At 38.6% G+C, this 23,031-nt stretch overlaps 1 protein-coding gene across 1 annotated transcript in view; it reads left to right on the top strand.

Annotated features, from left to right (window-relative positions):
- The window catches only part of RNF217 (ring finger protein 217), a 130,975-nt gene that overhangs the window by 73,626 nt on the left and 34,318 nt on the right, over positions 1–23,031 (top strand). The window contains exons 2-3 of the mRNA XM_072765060.1: positions 7,377–7,610; positions 21,264–21,428. Coding sequence (XP_072621161.1) covers positions 7,377–7,610; positions 21,264–21,428 — 399 coding nt within the window. The remainder of the gene's footprint in view (positions 1–7,376; positions 7,611–21,263; positions 21,429–23,031) is intronic.

The following is a 23,031-nucleotide window of genomic DNA, read 5'->3' as shown; positions in this document are numbered from 1 at the left end:
TATGAGCGCTAGTCAATGCTGAATAATGGTGGCAGTGCATACTTGATCCATTTCGAATCTCAAGAAGAAAGCTTTCAGTATTTCACTGAGTGTGATGTTTATTACAGGTTTTTAAATAAATACTCTTTATCAGATTAATGAAGAGTTTTCATCTCTTTTTAGTTTGCTAAGATTTTAACATGAATGAATGCTGAATTTGTCAAATACTTTTCCTCTTTCTATGGAGATAATCATATTATTTTCTCCCTTACTAATGTGAGTTACACTAATTTGATCTTTGAATGTTAAACCAAACTTGTATTCTTACAATAAGCCTTCTTTGACCAGGATATTTTTTTAACGATTTTATTTATTTATTCATGAGAGACACAGAGAGGGTCAGAGACATAGGTAGAGGGAGAAGCAGGCTCCCTGCAGGAAGCCTGATGTGGGACTCGATCCCAGGACCCCAGGATCACAACCTGAGCCAAAGGTAGAAGCTCAACCAATGAGCCACTCAGATGGCTGATCAGGATATATTACCTTTTTCTTGTATTGTTCAGTTTGGCTTACTCATATTTTGTTTTAGGATTTTTGTGTCTATGTTTATGAAGAGGTTGGTCAGTAATTTTCCTTTCTTGCAATGTCTTTATCAGATTTTGGTATCAGGATCATGCTGACTTAATAAAACAACTTGAGCAGTAACCCTTCCCCCCACACACACCCATTTCCCTATTGTCTAAGAGTAGTTGTGTAATATTGGTATTATTTCATCCTTAAATTCTCAGCAGAATTTACCAGCAAGGCACTTGGGGGCTGAAGTTTTCTATGTGGGAGTATCTTTCTCCTCTGTTACTTTCTTTTTTAAAAGATTTTATTTATTTATGAGAGAGTGAGAGCAAGTATGAGCAGGGAGAGGGACAGAAGGAGAAGGGAAGAAGGATAGAGAGAAGCAGACTCCCCACTGAGGAGGGAGCCTGATGTGGGCTCCATCCCAGGACCCTGGGATCATAACCTGAGCCGAAGGCAGACATTAACATAGTGAGCCACCTGGGCGCCCCTCTCCTCTTGCTTTTAAGATACTTTTTTGTGTTTGGTACCTGTACTTTTACTTGGTGGGTTTAAATGTGATTTTCTTTGTATTTATCTTGCTTGGGGTTGAGAGAACTTCTGAGATATTTGGCTTGATGTTTTTCATTAGTTTTTTTTTTTTTTTTTAAACTCAATAGCCACAATGCTCTGATATAGCTATTAAGTAAACAGAAAAGCATATTTATCAGTAAAGCAACCACTTTCCTATAACCACTGATGATAAAGTCATGGGGAATCTAAAAGTCATCCATTAATCTGAAAATGAATCTGCTCCTATGATGCTCCCCAAAGTAATTAATACACAGAAAAAGTTTAGAACAGTGCTTGGCAGGGGTGCCTGGCTGGCTCAGTATAGAGCATGTGACTCTTGATCTCAGGGTTGTAAGTTCGAGTTTCATGCTGGATGTAGAGATTAATTAAGAAAGTAAAATCTTAAAAAAGAAATAGAGAAAGAAAAAAGAACAGTGTTTGGCATGTAGGAGGAGCTGTGTACATTTCATCATTATTGTTGCTTTGGTTGTGGTAGTCTCTTTTCCTCTGTCATATTAACGCATTCCATCTTTAAGGAAAGAGGAATTTGATGTAAAGTGAACAAAAGTCCTAGGCACCCTGCAAACTATTATGACCAACACTTAAAACCAAGATCAAAATCATCAACCAAAAAAAAAAAAAAAACCCAAAATCATCAACCATACCTTTGATAAATCGAGCTTTGAAGTCCAAGTTTTAAACTTTCTCTGTCCTTTTCTTTGGATGATTTAATCTGACACTTTTCCAGAGGCTCCCCCTCACCTGCGCCATTAAAAAACTTCTGAGTTGTCCCAAGTGGCAAATTAGCCTTTCAGCTTGAATGTCAAGTGGATAATAGTATCTCTTGTATACACTTGGAGATTGTTTTAATGTTAAGTAAGTTTGTCTCACAAGAACAGACATGTTTTTGTCCAGAAGAATTGGGGAGTATATTTTTCAGTGATATGAATACTGGAATTAGATTGAACACAACGTAAATTTATTTATTTATTTTTTCACAACGTAAATTTAAAATATCTTTGTTTGGGGGCACCTGGATGGCACAGTCAGTGAAGAATTTGACTCTTGATTTCAGCTCAGGTCATGAACACAGGGTCATGAGATTGAGCCTCAAGTTGGGCTTCAAGCTCAGTGAAGATCTGCTTGAGATTCTTTCTGCTTTCTTGCCCTCCCCCTCTTGTCCTCCCCTACTTTCTCTTTCTCTCTCTCAAATAAATACAGTCTTTAAAAAGTAAAATATCTTTGTTTTAAATATATCAAATACATTGAATCCTTGAAACAGAAGTTAGATGACATGTTATTTGACTGTTAAATTGATATTAAATAATTATTATCATTTGAGGAGATATTTACTATTATGGTTATATATTTTATTTATTTATTTAAAGATTTTAATTATTAGAGAGAGAGCATGAGCTGGAGGAGAGGCAGATGGAGAGGGAGAGGCAGACCTCCAGCTCAGCAGGGAGCCTGCTGCCGGGCTTGATCCCAGGACCCCAAGATCATGACCTGAGCCAAAGGCAGATGCTTAACCGACTGAGCCACCCAGGCACCCTGTGGTTATGCATTTTAAAGGACTAATTTTCTTTAGCTCCATACTGAAATTTTCATGAATGAAATGACATGATGTTTGCTGTTTGCTTCAAAATAATATGGGAGGACCATATGGGTCAGTGAACAAAAGAAACAAGATTGGCCAAGAGTTGATAACTGTTGATGCTGGAGAATGGGTACTTAAGGTTTCATAATCTCAATCTGTTTACTTTTGCATATGTTTATGATTACCCTAATAAAAAATGTTTTAAACAGAGGGTAAAATATTAAGTGAATCAGCATCATCAAATCATCAGTATCAACACAAATTTGATTGCTGTATTCTCGGGTTCCACAGGGGCAAGATTCACAGCTTAAGCTACTTTATATCTTGGGCCTATATCTTTTATTTGTAATATCATAGAAGCTAAAGATAGGTTTTTTTTTTGATGAATTAATGGTTTTTTAAAAAAATTTTATTTATTTATTTATTCATGAGAGACACACACAGAGAAAGAGGCAGAGACACAGGCAGAGGAAGAAGCAGGCTCCATGTGGGGAGCCCAACATGGGACTTGATACCGGGTCTCCAGGATCAGGCCTTGGGCTGAAGGAGGCGCTAAACCGCTGAGCCACCCGGGCTGCCCTGAATTAATGATCTTTATTCTTGTTACCACAATAAATTTGCAGTGACTCCTTTCCAGCAAATATCACATATCCATGTAGACCATATTTTACTAGAAACTCCTTAGTGAGTATCATCGCCCATTATCAGATTATTCAAGCCAAAATCCTAGAGTTGTCTTTGCTTCCTTCCTTTACTCCATTTTCAGTATCTTTACTCCATTTTCAATATCCATCACCAAACCCCATTGATTCCACTTCCAAAATGTGCCCCATACCTCGCTGCTCCTGTCAACCTAGTTCAGTCATCCATCATCGACTGGCTAGGGGGCTGAAACAGAGGCCACTGATAAGAAGAAAGCTACAATCCTGAGACTTATTATTCTCCCATTCTTCACTTTCATCTTTCCCCAGCGCATTCTCCAGGAAGAGCCTGGGTGATGTTTTTAATGTAAATCAAGGTGTATCACCCCTCCTCATAAAGCTAGTCGATAATTCTTGTTAAATTTAGAATACAATCCATGATTTCCTATCACAGCCAACAAGGCCTGTGTGTTCTGGCTCATTTGGTATGTGTCTCGGTCACTCATTAATGTTCTCTGAACACAGGCTCATCAGGCACCTTGTGCCCTGGGTCCATGTCCTTGCTTCTATTGCCTGCCGTAGTCTCTTCCCCAGTTTTTCTGCATTATGGGCACTTTAGTTCCCCATTCAGGTTCTCACCTCCTCAGAGATCCCTTCCCTCGTGGTCAGTCAGTTCCCTCTAGCACTGACCATAATCTGCCTGGCTTATTTAATTATCACAGATTTCCTGCAAAGAAGCTCTGTGTGTGTCTCTTCTCATTTCTCCAGAGTCCACCATGATGCCCAACCTGTAAAAACCACATTTCACTGAAATCTAAGACATGATCAAATTGTAGGATGCAATATTATGTTATGTGCCACCAAGAAAATAAAAACCGCAAATTAAACTATGGGACAATGCTGTAGAGGCCAAGAGATTGCATTGGTCATGAATAGCATTTTATTATGAAAAGGGAGATATTGTTAGCATGAAGAACTATGAGTAATTCAAAGAACTGCATGAGTAATTTTTCCAAACTGCCCATTACTAGCTTGATTACCAGCGATGATTCAAATTTTATAGGTCCTGGGTGGGCCATAAAACTTGAATTCTCAGCAAACACTTTAAGAGACTCAGGCAGCTGTCCTAGAAGTAGAGTCAGGCCCTATACTTTAAAAGGAAGGAGGACAGAAAAGATGGGGAGCAGACATAGATTCTGAGAGAGTTGGTAGTGGGAAGACGAGGAAATATCATATTGCTTGTATCTGCTTAATAAAATAGGGAGCATTTGGTTCAGCGCAGTGGGGTAGGGATTTGGGAGCTTCCAGAAAGAAGAGAGTCATGGAAAAGGCAAAATGCAGAGAGCTTGAGAGCATGAAGAAACTGTGTGTTCTATGGAAAGGGATTGATATGCAGGCAGATTTGAAAAAGTGAAGATAAGGTCCTCTGGTTGGATGTTGGATGGGAGGGTAATGCCCAGTGTGGTGTGGTAATGAACACTCACTCCTGCAGGGGTAGCTGTAGGGGTAACAAGATAACCAGCTCCCTTGAGCTACCTTGTTTTGTTCCCCAAACTACATCCCATTTGTTCAAGACCTGACTCTTCCTGGGTGGCTCTGAACGTACTACTTCCGTTATTATCATTTGCGTAGTTAAAATAAATCGGTAAGGGAGGGAGGCCAGGCTAAAACATTGACCTGGGAGCAAAATAACTGGCTCCTACCCTGCTCCCCAATAAGGAAGAGTCACTTGAAATGGCCCAAGGGAGCTCTTTCAATGTGGATTGAAAAGAAATTGTTTTTCACTTACTGAAAACTGTGGAGTTCTTTAATTTTCATTTGAAAACATGCAGACTTTTAGGATGGTTTCATGCTCTGCCCTCGTGCTCTGATCCCAGTTCATCTGTACGCCCTTCTCTTTCTACGCTCTCACTTTGTGGTCCAGTCTTACTGGTCATCATTCAGTCCCTCTAAGGGTGTCCTCTTTAAGTTAGGATATAGGCCCCTTAGGGCAATATCCACTTGATCCAGTCAATGTGGGGAAAATACAGAGTACCCCTGCTGTAGCGTGCCATGTCCTCTGACTTCCAGGCCTTTGGCCATGTCCTTATCTTCTATCTGCTTGAAACACCTTCACCCTGTTTGGCTCAGTCCTACTCATCGTAAGATCTCACTTGAAACCCTCACTTCTCCCAAAAAGCCTCCCCTGAACCTCCCGAGGGTGAGGTTACTGCGCCTCCCGGCTCTGTGTCATGACTCCTCTACTGATGGGCACCTGCAAAAAGCTTCAGTGCCTTGCCCAGTACTGGCTCGGAAGCAGGCTTCATGAATGTTGATAGACTGTTAAAAGAGGAAACTTTTATTAATTTTTTAAAAAGTTCTATACAGTTCTTTAATTCAGCTTCTAATAATGTCATGCATGGTTTTTTTTTATCTGTTTAAAATCTTTGGAGGATTTATGTCTTGAGCTATATCTGAGAACAATGTATTATAAGACTTAATTGGGTTTATAATGACATTTCGTAACTGTAACAAGTGTAATAATAAAATCCGATTGGAGTTATAAGCAGACATCATAAGTAGAAAAATTGTTTTGGGCTGATGTTTGAAAAACTTCTCTAGACTGTGTTTTGTGTAAGAGTAGTATAAAATTATGTAGCAATGGACACTTTCAGCAGGTGGATCCTAAGGAGGTTGATCTAAAGTCAGATTTCATGTCCTGAATTTCATTTCAGTCTGGTTCATGTCCTTTACTTGTATTAAATGTGTCATCCCATGTATCCTTCAGCCTGTGGCTTCTCAACTACCCATCTTCAAGTCTGTGCCAGATAAACAGCAAAGTTAAAAGAAAAGTTACTATGATGTTAGTTGTGTTTTTTTCAAATTGCTCCTTGTGGGGATGTTTCTTTCCCCCGTTCCTCCCTCAGTTTTCAAAGAGGGCTTTTTCTCATTACAGTCAATGTATTTTGCCTTCTCGGAACGTCAGGTTCACCTCGGTGAAAAAGACCGAGATGCTTTGCCACTGGGAATGTTCACTGCCTCCCTTTGCCATGTAGGCCATGCAAAAGGAGCTCACGATGCCATAATATATAAAATACAATAAACACCTCTGGTTCACTACTTACAGAAAACATTTGTGGAATTTGTTGGTTCAAAGTGGTTTATTTTCTTCATCTTCCAAAATTTAGTTGTGTCCATGCTTTTGTGGACCTTTTGAGGATTTAATTAAAGTTTTTCTTTACTTTAACCACGCTTTAATCTTATGCTATCATCCTTAATGCTAACCTTACTTAGAATCCCATACCAAATGCTAAGTGTAGCTAGCATATACTAGTACATCCTCCTCCCCTCCCCTAAACTAATGCTGTGCTCCTGGGAAGAAATTCATTTTATAAACGACCTCAGTTGTTGCCAAATCTCATACAAATTAAAAAAAAATGTGATTGATGTCATTTTCTTACTTGTTCCTGTGATTCTGATGACATAGAAACTATTATATGTTCGTTACATGGAAGAGTTGGGGAAAATGAAGTTATTATTGCAATATTTTTAAACTACTAGGTGATGTGTATCTGTATACTTTCAAATCCTTTTTTTTCTTTAAAGTGGTTTCAGCTTCCCTAAATTTAGTGCTGAGGTACTCTGTCGTAAGGTTGAAAAATCTGAATCACCTTTTCATCCTAGCTGTTCCTTTAGCTGGCACGTTATCTGAATGCTGTTTTACCCTGAGATTTTCCGAAGGATGAGATGATAATTTGCTTTTTTGGTGAGCCGGTGGCTTAGATCCATGCAAGGTTACAAATATGATAGAGAATGCTTAAATATGCTGTAAATCATTTTGGAAACCTTATATGATGATTCTTTTGGTACTGCCTAATGTAGGTACCAATGTGATTACCATTTATTATGGTAGAAATCATGAAAAGTGATGGACAATCCTTTACTGTAATCATGAAATAAGCAATAATATTTGGGAAAAAAGAGAAGAGAAAGTTAACCGTGCTTTTTTTTTTTTTTTTTTTTTTTTTTTGTCTCCCTTGTGCTCTTTTACGCAGGTACAACTTGGCCAAGTAGAAATCAAATGCCCTATCACAGAATGTTTTGAATTCCTGGAAGAAAGAACAATTGTCTTTAACTTAACACATGAAGATTCCATCAAATATAAGTACTTCTTGGAACTTGGCCGTATCGATTCCAGCACCAAGCCATGTCCTCAGTGCAAGCACTTTACAACCTTCAAGAAAAAAGGACATATCCCCACCCCTTCCAGATCAGAAAGCAAATACAAAGTAAGCATGTTCACCAGAGTTGTGGGTTAGATGTCACATGATGCCAAATTAGGCCAACTTGTGGTGGGCATTAAGTGGGCTTCCTTCCCTTACCGAAGTCTAAGGTGAGTATTTATTGGCTGTGATTCTGAAAATATGTAGTTTGGGGGAGGCTGATGATAAACGTGCACTCTTGAGGATTTAATTAAAGTTTTTCTTTGACTTTGACCATGCTTAAAATTCACTTAGTAGCCTAATTAAATGACTAATCTTTTAAAATAATTGTCACTAAATATTAAGTAAATACTAACCTTTTTTGTGTGTGTGAGTTTAACTTTTTTGGTGAACCCAAGGTGGATCTCCTCTGGCTCTGTCTGTAATAAGTGAGAATGGTATAAAATGCATTCATGCATTCAGCAGGTACAGACTGCCAGTATAGGCTAGACAGTATGCTAAGTTTAGGGGCTGCAGAGGCAAACGTGGCATAGTCCTTGCTCCAAAATTGTCTCATGAAGGTAAGAGAGACCTGTGTTCTAAATGTTCAATATGACTAGCCAAGGGAACAAAACAAACAAAAACAAGAACCCCAATACACTCATAGTTTGAGAACACTGATGGAGTGGAGGCTAGGATATGAGGAAAAAGTTCTTGGAGAAGATGCAGCTCTCCAGGCAGGTAAACAGACAAACATTGGAGAACATGTCGGAGCAAGGAATGAGTAAGTCTGGCCCCGAGGCTGAAGCAGGCACCCTGGAAACCAATGCTCGGTAGGGTGAGTGGGGAGAGAGCGAGGGAGAGCAGCTGGCCAGGTATTTAAAAGCAGATGGTGTTGAGTCTCACACTGTGCTCAGAAGTTGGAGTTTAATTCTGTAGGCATTACAGAAAGATCATTCTTGCATTAGTAGGGCATGTCACAAGAGGGCAAGAATGGAGGCCGGGCATTGAGAGCAGAAAGTGTGGGAGCTAATCCCTGGTTCACAGCGCCGACTGTCCATTACCACCCCCTGGGGGGTCTCTTAGACAACCAGGGCCCCGGGCCCACCCCTCAATGACTGCCTGGCACATTTTTGAGCTCACCGAGTGATGCTAGTGTGCAGCACAACTGGGAACCCTTGCAGTAAATGAAACGGGAAGATGATGAGGCCCATGGCAGTAGTTTTTCCATCCTTGTCATTACAGCAGAATGGCAGGATGAAGTGTTTCAAGGGCTGTTTGATGTCCTCTCCATTTGAGGTAAGTCTTTGCCCATGTTCCGGCCTTGGAAGCAGTGGTCGCTATGGTATTCATTCTGTAACTTTGAGGGAGTGTGGTTTAGCAAGTCCTTCCCCCGCTGGTCACGATGATGAGCTACAGTGGGCTAGTCTAGCCTCTTCAAGAGTAACTGGGCTTTGAAACTGCTTAGCTCTAATAGTTAGTTCTTTTATTTACTATCTTTGTGCAGACTAGACTTATAGCTAGCAGGAAACCTTTTGTTTTCTTGCCTAAAAAGTACATTTTTAAAAAGATTTTATTTATTCATGAGAGACACACAGACAGAGGCAGAGGGAGAAGCAGGCTTCCTGTGGGGAGCCTGATGCGGGACTCGATCCCAGGATCCGGGGATCACAACCCGAGCCAAAGGCAGACACTCAACCACTGAGCCTCCCAGGTGCCCCTAAAAAGTACATGTTTGAGGTTGCAAAACTGTATAACTAAAAAATACAGTGATTTTGAATACTGACTTAATAGCAATAATATACTTTTATTTGACTCTGTATATTCTTAGGTAGTTATTTTTATTTCAATTTTATGTTGCTGATGTGATCAGAAATTACCAGTTTTAGGAGGACTTCTTATGCCATAACTTAGCATATTTTTTCTTACTTATATTTGGAATCATATATGTAATATACATTTTTATATAATTTATTTGTTTATAAAGTACATATATTGATACAATTAATACATATTTATAAATATATATATATATAGGGGCAGCCTGGGTGGCTCAGCAGTTTAGCACCTGCCTTTGGCCCAGGGTGTGATCCTGGAGTCCCGGGATCGAGTCCCATGTTGGGCTCCCTGCATGGAGCCTGCTTCTCCCTCTGCCTGTGTCTCTGCCTCTCTCTGTGTCTCTCTCTCTGTCAAGAATAGATAAATAAAATATTTAAGTATATATACATATATATATATATATATGTATATATACACTCAGACTGCAGTATTTTGGAATTTAGAATAATTAAAAACATGTATGCATAATTGAGTCAAAATGGAAATCATTTAAAAATATATTGTTCTTATGAAATGGATGAAAGGCTTAAGTTGCAAGTATAGCTATGGTAAAATTTTATAGATCTCATTTTATCCCAAGTCACCAAATCATTTGGTGGTGAGCATTATTTATCAGAATTCACTTGTATAGAGAGGAAAATATGTAAAAATTGAAAAATATAAGATCCTATATTTGTATAATTTTGAGTGAACTGAGGGCACACTGATAATATTTCCAATAACAGGCTGTCCAGTTGGGTTGTAGGTAAGAAGAGCTGTAGGGGGCCAATGGATCAAGACCTCAGACCTAGTAAGCTCAGTTTTTTACTTCTGATGAGCAAAGGAGAGAGGAAATTTGCTTCTGTGAGAGATGAAAATCCCAATATAAAGTAAAACTATTAAACAACTTTCAAGAAAAATAAAGCTACCGCAGAATTTGGGGATGATTACTGTTATTACTCACTTTACTCTGGTTGGAGAGAAGATCCCTAACAGAAAAGAAAAATAATCCCCTCATTCTAGGGATAATTCACATAGTTCCTGAAGCAATGATTTTTACTATTTAATCTAACATTTACATAGCATTTTTCATCATTAAACTCTGTATGTTAACATAAATTCTTGGCTTATGTGCCCATGCCTGTCTGGATATTATGAGTAAGGAGAGGTCAGACATGGATGCTTCTTCAACAAACCAGCTATGACATTCATGATTATAGTATAGCACCCTATGCTGAGACTACGATCTTTGTTCTTTGTGGCAAATCAGTGACTATGTTTTTAGGTTTGTCTATTTTTAAAAATTCTGTTTCCCCAATAACAGAACCCACTTCCAAATCCATGTAGTTCATTATAACTTTCAGAGTATTGAATTCAAGTGCTTGAATGTAATGAATTGGATCATAACACAACGGAAACAAACAAAAAGATTATTACTAATGTCTAACATGTCTGAGCAATTGAAAATCTCTTTTTATAATATATATTATAAAAATATTATATATAATAGACATATTATATTTTAAATATGTAAAGCCTAAAGTGTTTTTAAAGATTATTTATTTATTTATTTATTTACTTACTTATTTATTTATTTATTTATGAGAGACACAGAAAGAGAGGCAGAGACATAGGCAGAGGGAGAAGCAGGGAGCCTGGAGCAGGACTTGATCCCAGGACCCCGGTCCACAACCTGAGCCAAAGGCAGACACTCAACCACTAAGCCACCCAGATGCCCCCTAAAGTGGGTTTTGTATCTTTTGATGAAACTCTTTGTAATATATATTTCAATATTATTCTTTTTGTGTCATTGAATTATAATACTGTGATCCAGGATGTCACACCTTGAATATTTATTATGATTTCTGTCAATTTAGAAGCGATTAAATAAAAAGGTTAAAATTGCTTGGAAATATCATGGCTATTTTATAGCAGTAAATACCTTTGGGTACATCTCATGTGATATTTGAAATCTAAAATGTCACATGTGGGGATTTCATTTGAATAGACTTATAAATACTACTTGTTAAATTTCTTTGTATTTTGCAAATGAGAAAGGGGTAAGCAGAATATATCACCAAGCAGTAAGAAGAGCTCTTAGGGGCCAGTACATCCTTCCAAGCCCTCTCTCAGCATATCCCCTCTGACCGAAGTTTGAGTACGTGGAGCTTTGCATTATGTTCTGAACTCCATTAAACTACTGTTGTATCAAAGAGAAGAAGTATGTTCCTGAATGGAGAGATTTACATTGAGACGACCTTGCCTTTGTGCAAATCTAGTCCTTCTCCTTCATAACATTTGTCTTCTTGTTCCTGCAACTCTTGTCATGAGTCCAAAATATTTTACCATTCCATTTCTTCAAAGTTAATTTCAAATCCAATAAAAATATCTAATTTCTAAGCTAAGCCATTCTTAGAATTTATTAATGCAACTGCATTATCAATACAGTGAACACATTAGCGAGGGGAAAATAAAAATGCTGAAGTCATGGCTTTAATGGTGCTCATGTGATGCCTGGTGACAGATATATCCCCAGCACCAGAAGTTTTTATCCATAGCAACTATCATCTGGGCTTTTATAGTGTTATGTGTGTGATTATTTGCTTAGAGTTTCTCCCACTGGTCTCTAAGAGGCCAGGACCAGGCTTGCTGACTGCTGATAAGTTGTGTCAAGCCCTGCATCTGAAAAACTGTGCTCTCAAAATAGATTTGTTGGAGGAACTAAGAAATGGGCCAATGCATACATAATAATGTGTACTGTAGTAAACATGGGTAGAAAATGCTGAGAACACTTGGAGAAGAAAGGACAGGAGGGATTGTAAAGGGTTCAGTAAGAGTAAACTGAGCTTTGAAATGTTGAATTTGCCAAGCTGGAAAAGGTGGGTCAGAGCACTGGCTTCCAACTGTATTTAAACTCAGTCTGCCCCATATGAGGTCTGCACCCATGAGTACAGTTTTCACATCTCTTATTGGGGTTAGTAACAGTACCTGTCAGGAGGGCAGAGTAAGAATTAAACTGGGTCACACATGTAAAGTGCTTAGCACCATGTTTGATATATCCTGAGTGCTTAACACTTGCTGGAAATTCTAATGTTTGCTATCATTATTAGGCAGGGGCCACAGAATGAGCAACCGTGGGCTGCTAGGAAGGAGATAGAAGATTCAAGAATAAGATAGGTGGAATGAAAGATTGGATGCCTGATGGATGGTGGTAGTAAAGGAGTATATATATATATATACTATATATATACTTTATATATATATATATATATATATATATATATATATATAAAGAAGGGTTGATATTGACCATATCTTGAAAAAGAACAGGTTTGGGGAGTAAAAAGCAAATTCGGTTTGAAATGTACTTGATGATGTTAAGTTTGAAGATCCTTTGGGGCTTCAGGGAGATATCCAAGAAACATGGATCTTCTGAGGAGGGATCTGATTGGCAAGCATTAATATTTGATGAGGTTGAAGCAGGGGCAGGTGACTACATTCACAGAAATGGATAAAACATGTTCAGAGGTAAAGAAAGTTATCATTTTTTCATGAAGAAGAGGAGAAAATTACAAATGATTAAATGTAGTCATTTTATGCCTGGGAGTTTTACTGAGGTAGGGGTAGTTCTAAGTTTCTCTCCCATTTCCAAGTGTAGACCAAGAAATGGTCCCTCTTTTCATACTGATTTGGACTAAGTTGAAGGGCATGCATAAATCAATGCAGGGAATGTGTGAAAGGTCATTTTCTTTATGGTTTCCTTGAGGCAATAACTCCACTCTTTTTCCCACAAATAATAAACAGAACCTTGAAAATTCACAGAATGGTACTTTGATTCATTGTAAGGTGGAAGAAAAAGCCAGTAAAATGTCATGGGGGAAACTCCCTCTGTGTTCTTACCTTATATAGTTAACAGTCTTTTCCCCCTCTCTTGTAATTATTAAACCCTCTGGGTAGAAATTGCATTTTCTAAAACTGTGCAAATACATTATTTCCTTGTGTAGTAAAAGAACCTTTCTAAGGTCTTTATAATCAAGTCAATGGGTTTATTGTTCCTAATTAATGTACTTTAAAATGTGCTTACGTGGAAGGCTGGAATTCTGGTAATACTCCATTTACCCTCTTCCTGTGTCTATTACTCAGCCCTCTCTGACCTGTCCTGTACTCCAGAAAACTGCCTTTTTGAACTGCTTTTCCAGACTCCCTTACATCTCAATTCCTATTTGGATTCAGCCAAGTGTTGGCATTGGCAGGAGACAAGAGGGTGGAAGGAGAACAGTAGATGCATTACTTCCTCACCCCCTTCCTGATTCAGTACGAAGGTCTGGCAGTAGCTGTGCCCCTCTAGGACTGTACCTCCCCCCCTAGATGGTCCCTCCCCCATATTGCTAATTCTCACTGGGCTGCAGAAACCTCTTTCCTCCTTTGTGTCTATGGCCCTAAGAGTCACAGTGGCTTCCCACTATTTAGGCTTCTGGGGCCTTGCCAATCCTTTGTTCAGATCCCAGCTCCACATCTTCAGTTGTGCCTCCAATAAACAATTGTCATTTATATAAATAAATAAATAAATAAATAAATAAATAAATAAATAAATAAATAAAATTTAAGGTTTCCTTTGGTAAAGATAATTTGAGAATTGTTTCCCATGTATAAAAATATTTGAAGTTTCCCTGTGACAGTGTGGCTAGCATGCTACTTCACTCTCATCCCCTCCCCGCCCCCTCACCATCACTTTAAGTTGACAGTGTTACAAATTGAGAATCAGGTGGTGCATGAGCCCTGCGAGATCAGTTCATCCTATTGCACACACCAGTTTCTCCTGGCATTAATGCATCATTGATGTTCAGGGTTGTAGAAAACCAAGTGTAGCTTCCTAAATGATCATTGCTAGCATAGATTTGTGAGGGAGATAATGACAAAGGTGTCTAGTCTGGTTTAAAGAAGCCAGCTTAAACAAAGGGTGTGTTATATATGCTAACTTTGAAAAAATGTGTAACACTCAGCTATGATGCAGAGCTACTACATTTTATTAGGATGCATTTTTTCCCCTCTAGTTACTAATGAGGTGCTTTGCTAAAGTTGTTCTTTGTTTCCTTCATTGATGCATAAATTAGCCATAATATTTTATGGAGTCTTTACTTGAACTTCTAACAACAAAGGCCAAATATTAGAATTCATTTAGTGTCTTAATCTACATCTGACATTTTTAAAAAAATACAATAATTGTAATAATCAAGGCTCATAGCTACCACAAATTGACCCACAATGAGATTGAAAACTGTTGAGGTTTTTTGCTTCATCACATCATCTCTTGGGTCTTCAACCCAAGAGACAAGTTGAAGAATCATTTCTCTCTGATGACATGCTAAAGAGTGAGTAAAAGTAAGCCAGGTCTGGTGCTCATTATAAAATGGTCTGGAAGACGTGAAGGGCCTGCATTTCTCACTTAAATACTGTGCATTCCCTCCCTTGCCATATTTACCCTCTCGGATCTGTATGGGAACCTAATGCAACAGTCTACATGAGCATAAGTCCTCTCTACAAAATACCTATTTTTAAGGAACTTCTATTCTATTCTATTTTTAAGGAACTTTCTACTTATAAAATCATTCCAAAGAATTCATTGTTCCCTTCAGGCTGAGATCTATGTCTTGCTTTCACCTCTTGGTCACAGACAATACTCCAATTTCCTCAGGTACGCTATATAATTAGATGGCCCTCCTGCTACTTTTGGTGGGTTGTCTCCACACGATGTTAGCCTTACTGTGTCGTGTTCAGAACCGACATCTTGTTGAGAATGGGATGATGCCATACTGCTCTGGCTAGTGAGTTGGGACTACACAGATGAGGGCAGACTCTTCCAGTACCATTTATATTCATCCATGAAGCGGTAGGTCCTCAGACAAGACATAAATTCAGACAGATAACTCTCTGAACCCTGTTTTCTAGGTTTAAAGGAAGAGTCTGTAAATGCTTAATGGTGTTTCCAGGTGGCAGAGACAAAATAGATTGGTATGAAACAATGATCCTCAAATTAGGGAGAGAGGACTCTTTTCAAAGGACAAAACCCCTAGAATAACATGCCTCCCACTTTAAAATGAAAGCCAGTACTAAAGTGGATGTATTGTGCAATAAATAGTGTGCTACATATGTCAACGGAGCCTAGAAACCAATATGAGGGATGTTGGTAAGGCCATTTTTATGAATAACCACTGTCTAACTCCATGTAGGTTATCTTGTCATGTGTTAACTGTTTTGGGGGGTTTTGTTTGTTTGTTGTCCTCATTTGATCCCTGACCTTTAGGAAAGTTTCCTTTTCATTTTCCGGCTTGGTTTCAGCAATGCTGTGAGAAATTAAGGCAAGGGTCGCTAGGCCACATTTGGACTGTGTTCAGGGAACGGTGCCTTATGAGGCCTGCGTGTTACTGGCATGGTGTTCGGGGAGATATCCCCAAGTAGGAGGGGACTCAGAGACTAATCTTAGGGATTAAGATTCGAGACAAGAAGTCAAGCCCATGTTTTCCCATGTGGAGAACCTCCCTCCACGGCCACTCTTGCTTTAGGATTTGATCTTATTAAGGGAGCAGATAGTGCTTCTTTGAGGCCATGCATCAAAGACTACTTCTCTCCTCTTGATGATACCCTGTACTTCTTCACAATCATCTTGTCTTCAAGAAAGCCATCTTAAGTTATCACAAAGCTTTTTATAACCACAAGATTTCTCTGTTATTTACATATCGATCAGTTTCTTTAGGACACAGTGTAGTCTGACAGCCATAGTTTCTGTGTTTCATGAAAGAAGTTTCTGGACTACTGTATTTTGAAAGCCACATCAAGAGTATAGGAACATCCTTCAACGTGGATGGAACTGGAGGGTATTATGCTGAGTGAAATAAGTCAATTGGAGAAGGACAAACATTATATGTTCTCATTCATTTGGGCAATATAAATAATAGTGAAAGGGAATAGAAGGGAAGGGAGAAGAAATGGGTAGGAAATGTCAGAAAGGGAGACAGAACATAAAGACTCCTAACTCTGGGAAATGAACTAGGGGTGGTGGAAGGGGAGGAGGGCGGGAGGTGGGGGTGAATGGGTGACAGGCACTAAGGCACTTGACGGGATGAGCACTGGGTGTTATTCTGTATGTTGGCAAATTGAACACCATTAAAAAATAAATTTATTATTTAAAAAAAATTTTAAAAAAGAGTATTGGAACATCAACATAAGACTAATTAAACCCTGTTTATTGGACACCTCATCAAGGCTCAGGACTGAACCAGCTGAAGTGACATCTCTCTTTGGGCCCCATTAGAACACTTGCTCCATTCCCGCTGCACTAGGATGCTTTCAGGCTCTCCAGGGCAGCTGAGGCTGGGCCAGAAGTACGACCCCATCACTGGCCCCAGTGACAGTCCCCCTCGAACTTCAAGGCCACATTCTGTCTAAACATTAGCCTTCCGGTCTTCCTGTAGCACCTTTCCCATGGAACTCACTTGTCTGAGCTTCTATTTTAGTGGTTATCACATGGTTTGATAGTTCTGTGGGTTTGTATCTGTTGGTCTTCAGTAAATTCCTTGAGGATAAGTATTTTATTCTTTATGTGGCTAAAATCAGTACACTCAGTATGTGCTACTCAAAGGTGCTCAATAAATATTTGCCAAACAGGCAAAAGAATTGATGAATATGTTTCATTATTGAGCATCTGTATTTCTAATAAAGCAAATTCTTTTCTTAGTTCATATTTGCAATGTTCCATTTATAAATAGATATTGTCTAATATTTTAATATTAAGTATTCTGTGATTTGAAATTATTATGTATATAGGAGTGTATAGAATTTAGGCCCCCCCAAATAGACATTTCTGGGGTGCTCTTTGGTTTTTAACTCTGTTTTTATATTGTGGGTGATTTTTTTTTTTATTTGGTATGATTCTCAAGAGAAAATACCATTTGCTTAGGGAAAGTTGGTGGGTTTAACTTGTCATCTGAGTGTCATGGTAGCCCAGATTTCTGGAAAAACTAAAGGAATTCAGAAGTTTAAAGTATAAAGATTTTTTTTTTGGCCTTTTTTTTTTATCTTTCATGGATTTGGGGACAAGTTAATCAAGATTCTTAACTCTGATAACTTTATTCTTGAAACAGTTGTAGCCCTATGTCTTGCAGAAGAGTTTGATCATGATCCTAATGCCCAGTAAAATGTCACATGTATAAAATATTTAGTAAACATCATCTGGTAATCTAAGAAGTAAGGATACCATCTCAGCCGTTCGTCATAAATTGGATATGTGGGTTTTTCTGTGAATTCACTTCTTGTTAGCCAATATGTAGTACATGCTGTGTGCAAAATAAGTAATTTTACAAATTGCAAAGTTCTATATTACTTATCTCAGGAAATACAGGTTGCCCGAGACAGCCTTTGTCCTCAGTGAATTTGTAGTCTGTTAGAGAGATTAGACATCTACATGTCTAATGTGAGTCCGAGAAGATGCTGAATCTGTTTGGGAGGGATAGGGAAGACATCTCAAAGCAAATAGCATTTGATCTGGATAAGATTTCAATAGACAGATTGTGTTAATTAGACTTTCTCCAATTACAAGAGGCAGAGATGTGCTTTCTTTCAAGCTACCTGAGTTCATGAGGTTTTACTGCAAGGCTCCAGAGGAAGGGCAGGAAAGCAGCCTCAGCAGCCACTGAGGCAGGCCTCACAGAGACTTGACACTCTCTAGTAGCACGAGAGCCCCTCTGTTGTGTCATTAAATGTGACTCTCTGTTGTCCCCTTCTCCTGTGATAAGCGCTGTAGACACTCAGCTCTTCTTTGTCTCCACAACAAAGGTAAAGTGGATGTGTTTCCCCATTTCACTCAGGAGAAAAAAATCCGCCTTGCCTCATCTCTGTTCAGCAATGAGCACCCTCCTGCATAAAGCTCAGGCCAGCCACCTCATGGGCAGCTGCCTACCCGCCAGAAGACACATGCTTTTGCTTAGGGACTCATCCCTGGTGGAATCAGATGGTACAGAGCAGAGCTCCTGCGACTTTAGCATGCATGTGAATCACCAGGAGACCTTGGGAAAACGCAGACTCTGATTCAGTAGGTGTGGGCTGTGACACGAATTTTTTGTTTCCAGCTAACTCCTGGGTCATGCCGATGTTGCTGTTCCTCCAACCACACCTTGAGTAGCAAGGATAGAACATAGCGACCTCTGTGTGAATAGAATTACTCAGAAGGCAGGCAATCTGTGTGGGAGGTCTGTGGTTGTGAGATGGCATCTCACGGGGAGGAGTACGTGTGAAAAAAGGAGTGGAGGAAGATGCAGCATTGATGCCGATACTGTTTTATATAAGACCACTTTTGAGTATGGTTAAGGCCACCATGGAATAAGGCATCTTCGGACCAGAAAGTTCGAATTTAGACAATGCAGAACAAGACGGTTGGGCTTGCCTCTTAGTCCTTTTATGGTCTTAATCCAGAGCCAAGCAATAGTTATTTTAATGTTTTCAGTGAGAGACAGTAAGCAGTTGGGTCTGTATTTAAATTATTCATCTTCACTTGAGAGCTTGCTGCAAAACTTTGTTCACAGTTTGCCGCGGAGTCCGTGTTGTTGGTGAGGATTGGCAGTAGGATCTGCTGTGGGACTTAGCTGTTTATTGCACAAAGCTGAGAGCCAGAGTCCCTGGTATAGACACCCCAGTATCAAGACCCCTTATAATTCTGGTGCCTTAGGAGAATCACACATTTCTGTCTTCTTTGGGAATCCATAGGGGTGATAGTTCAGCATTTGGCCACAGAGATCCTCGAGCCATTGTGATGTCTGACATCCACAGAGGTAATCCCAGTGTCAAAGTGCTGTTTCATTCACTCTTCTGTTCTTTTCATAAATGCAGTCTGACTGATTAAAAACCAAAGAGGTTTTTTGTTTTTTTTTTTTCGACAGAGCTAGAGGTCAGTGACTTAGAATTACTAATAATGTTGAACAGAAGAGAACTTAGTTAAATACTCAGGCCCTTCTGAGGTAATGGCAGGTACGTGAGGAAAAGCAAGTCTTTCTGACTTCTTCCCCATTTCATTCATGACATCTGAAAATTGTATTCACAGAGGCCCTGTGGGACATTTGCATTTATTCCTCATTGTTCAAGGACATGGGGGAATGATCGATTTATATCGTTTTATCTGGAGTTTACCCACTTCTCATTGTTCTTACTTTAGGATGACTTATTTTTAACTTTAATGATGAGAGAAGGCAAAAATGTTTATTTTAAATGACCACGTAGTAACATGCCTCTTTTTTTTAACCAAGGGGTCTCCTGATGTATGTAAGTAAAATTTTGAAAAGGATTTTCAAAATTCACCATATGTTGGTAGTCATATAGAATTCTGACTTACTGAATAGCTTAACCACATGACCTTTGACTTCTACATTTTGATTTTCAACTGCCAAAGAAAGAATACTGTTTAGTGTGAAGGAGTGTTTGGCACAGTGAAGAGAATGCTGGCTTCGGAGCCAGACAAACTTATGTTTAAGTTTCTTCTTAACACAAGCTTGCTATGTTAATTTGGGCATGTTATTTAATCTCTGTGAGTCAGTTTTCTTATCTGTAAACTTGTGACTGCACCTACTTTTTAGCATTATTTTGTGAGTAAAAATAAGTACTGATGTCATGCAGCAGTATAAACATTACACGTAACAGAATTTCAATAAATAAATAGAATGTTTAAAATTTTATGACAAAATTCTGTTTTGTTTTGATATAAATTAAAGGCAAAAGTACTTTTGTTAGTTCATATTTACATAGGAAGAACATTGCGTATTCTTGATGTTAGTGAAAACTGCAGTGCTTTGAGTTATAACTGTAAGAGCTGGGATTATAGTTGCTCCTTGGTTAATCTATATTTGGAACCGTTATTGTCCAAAAAAGTGGTTTCCCAAAAAAGCAAGTAGTGATATTGTCAACAGTCTACCAAAAGAGATTCTAACTAATCTTCAAAGTGTAGTCAGTGAATTCAGCAACGCTGCATCAAATAACAGGATCACAGAGAAGAATTGTAATCAGTCTTGGTCATAGTGAGACATTATATTCATTCACATTCGTCAAACAGGGCTGAGAAAGTCAAATTATGCCCCTATGCTCTTAGAGAATGAAGACCAGAAACATTAGATGAGAATGGGATACTTCACTATCATTCGGAATAAAGGAAGCCAGATAACATGTCTTCCATGTCAAGTGGAAGACAAATATTTTCAGTGAACATAAACACACGCTCTCACATGGTGAAAGTACAAAGACGTCTTTTTGATGGTTTCCTAAGTACACGCCATATGACCATACGGATATATTTCTAATAGGATTCTTTGTATTAACTTTATAATTGACTTCCCTTAGACTAATAGCAAATGAAGCATATCCTTGACTTGAAATGGTACTTACTAGCAAATGTCAGAAGAGTAGTTTATTTCCCAGTGTGGTTTTCATTTGATGGAGTATCTATGAGGCTTTGGTTTTATAAAAGTGAATGAAGCCATTGGTAAGAAGAGCATTGGAAATGCCTGGGAAATTGGTTCAAGGGAAAGGTGAATCACAGGCAGCAGCCTGAGTGTGTATATTAGAGGCATTGTGAGCCTTCAGGTTTTACTTTGTGCTTTGATATAAGATTTTCATAAGGCCAAAATTATTTCCAGAATGGCCCAGTGTTTAATTCCAGTAGAGTGTACAAACAGCCTTATCATCCATACCAAAGCAATTATTTCCTCTTTTAATAATATAATCTTCACATCTTATTATAGTTCAATCTGGTAGACGGAGCAGTATTTTAAATCTAGACAAATGATAACCTTTTTAGCTAATTTCCTCAAGCACCACCATTCTTATTCCTTTAAACACTTTCAGTAGGTCTACCAGTGCTTGATATTTCTTTTTCTCATACAGATCCAGTGCCCCACTTGCCAATTCGTCTGGTGTTTTAAGTGCCACTCTCCTTGGCATGAAGGTGTTAACTGCAAGGAGTACAAAAAAGGGGACAAATTGTTGCGTCACTGGGCCAGCGAAATTGAGCATGGACAGAGGAACGCTCAGAAGTGTCCAAAGTGCAAGGTGAGATAACAAACCTCTACAAAAGAAAAGAAACGTGTGCATCTGGATATCGCTGAGCAGTATTATTTACAATACTGAAGTGAATCACATGCATAACTTTCTTTTTTAATTAATTTATTTGTTTGAGAGACAGCATGTGTGTGTGAACAGGGGGAGGGGCAAAGGGAGAGGGAGAGAGTATCTCAAGCAGACTTCCTGCTGGGCTTGGAGCCGGTCCTGGGGCTCAGTCTCATGACCCTGAGATCATGACCTGAGCCGAAATCAAGAGTCGGTCGCTTAACAAATTGAGCCAGCCAGGAGCCCCAACGTGCATAACTTTCTTAATGCAGATGTGGAGAAAAAGAATATAGGCTGATTCATTTTAGAAGAGTAATTATATTATATGACTAAATGGAAGATTTTATATATAAACAATGTACATTCTTCTTAGTTGCATTATACATCAAAATTTAAGGAGGCTCCATATAATTACTGACTTTAAACTTCAGTTTTTATTTTCCATTTAAAAATGGAGATGTGTGTACAGGGAAAAGTCAGTATGGAAATGATTTAAAAGTATTATTTCTAGTTTGTCACATGCATTATAATCACTTCGCGATTAGGTGCTGAATCCTTACAATCCTTTGCTTTTCTTTCCCTCTTGCATTGCTTATCATGTTAGGATTACATTAAGCTCATCACCTGCTTTTTGTAAATCATAGAAACTAATAATGGAAGTCAGGACTTGGGGATTTTGTGAATCTCATTTTTCATTTTTCTCTTGATTATCATGCAGGTAAATAATCAAGAGTTAACAGGTATTTAAGCTGAGATTTAGATGTTGAAAGCCAACCATGCAAACCGCCAGGGAAATCTCGCCTATAGAGAAATCAGCAAGTAAAGCCAGCCAGAAAACTGTGGATTTGATACTTAACAGGATAGGGAATCTGTTGAAGTTTGGAGTTTTTGGTCCTCAAAGCTCATTTTAGAAAATTACACGTGTGTGTGTGTGTGTGTGTGTGTGTGTGTGTGTGTATATATGCACATATATACACTCTACCATAAATGTTTTCCACTTTTTGCCAAATTAATCTTTAGAGATCAGTCTAGATTGGGCCTAAGAACAATTCTGCAGTTCCTTCCGGAAGACTTAGCACCAGATACATAAAATTTGAGTTCTCAGAAAATAGTTAAAAATTAATTAAAATCAAACTTGAAGTAGTGAAGTATATTCTGAAGCCTGTTAATGAACATAAATATTATGCACAGATTCACTGTATTAGTTTCATGTCCAAGTATGTCCGTATAGTAAGTAGAAGTATTGCCTGAAATAACATGTTGCATTCTTGGCAACTGAAAAAATTTTTGAAATAGTTTTGATGACCTGGCTTTCTTAGAAGCGTTGTCTAAGGCACTTTGAGCTAAAGCTTTCTTTGTTTTCCCTGTGGAAGGCAAATTCATCCACAATTATCCTTTTGATTTTAGGGTTGTTCCAGATCACTGCATCAATTGCTCAGTACACTTTTATTTTTCATCTATTGAAGAATGATGAAAAAAAATGAGGCCTTCCCCCTAGCTCTTGCCTTTCCAGTTTATTCAAAGCTGCTACTACTCAGTTTCAACT

The sequence above is a fragment of the Vulpes vulpes genome, chromosome 1 (assembly GCF_048418805.1).
Source record: "Vulpes vulpes isolate BD-2025 chromosome 1, VulVul3, whole genome shotgun sequence".
NCBI lineage: Eukaryota > Metazoa > Chordata > Mammalia > Carnivora > Canidae > Vulpes > Vulpes vulpes.
The sequence above is the reverse complement of the archived record's forward strand: the minus strand, read 5'-3'. Positions and strand labels throughout refer to the sequence as shown.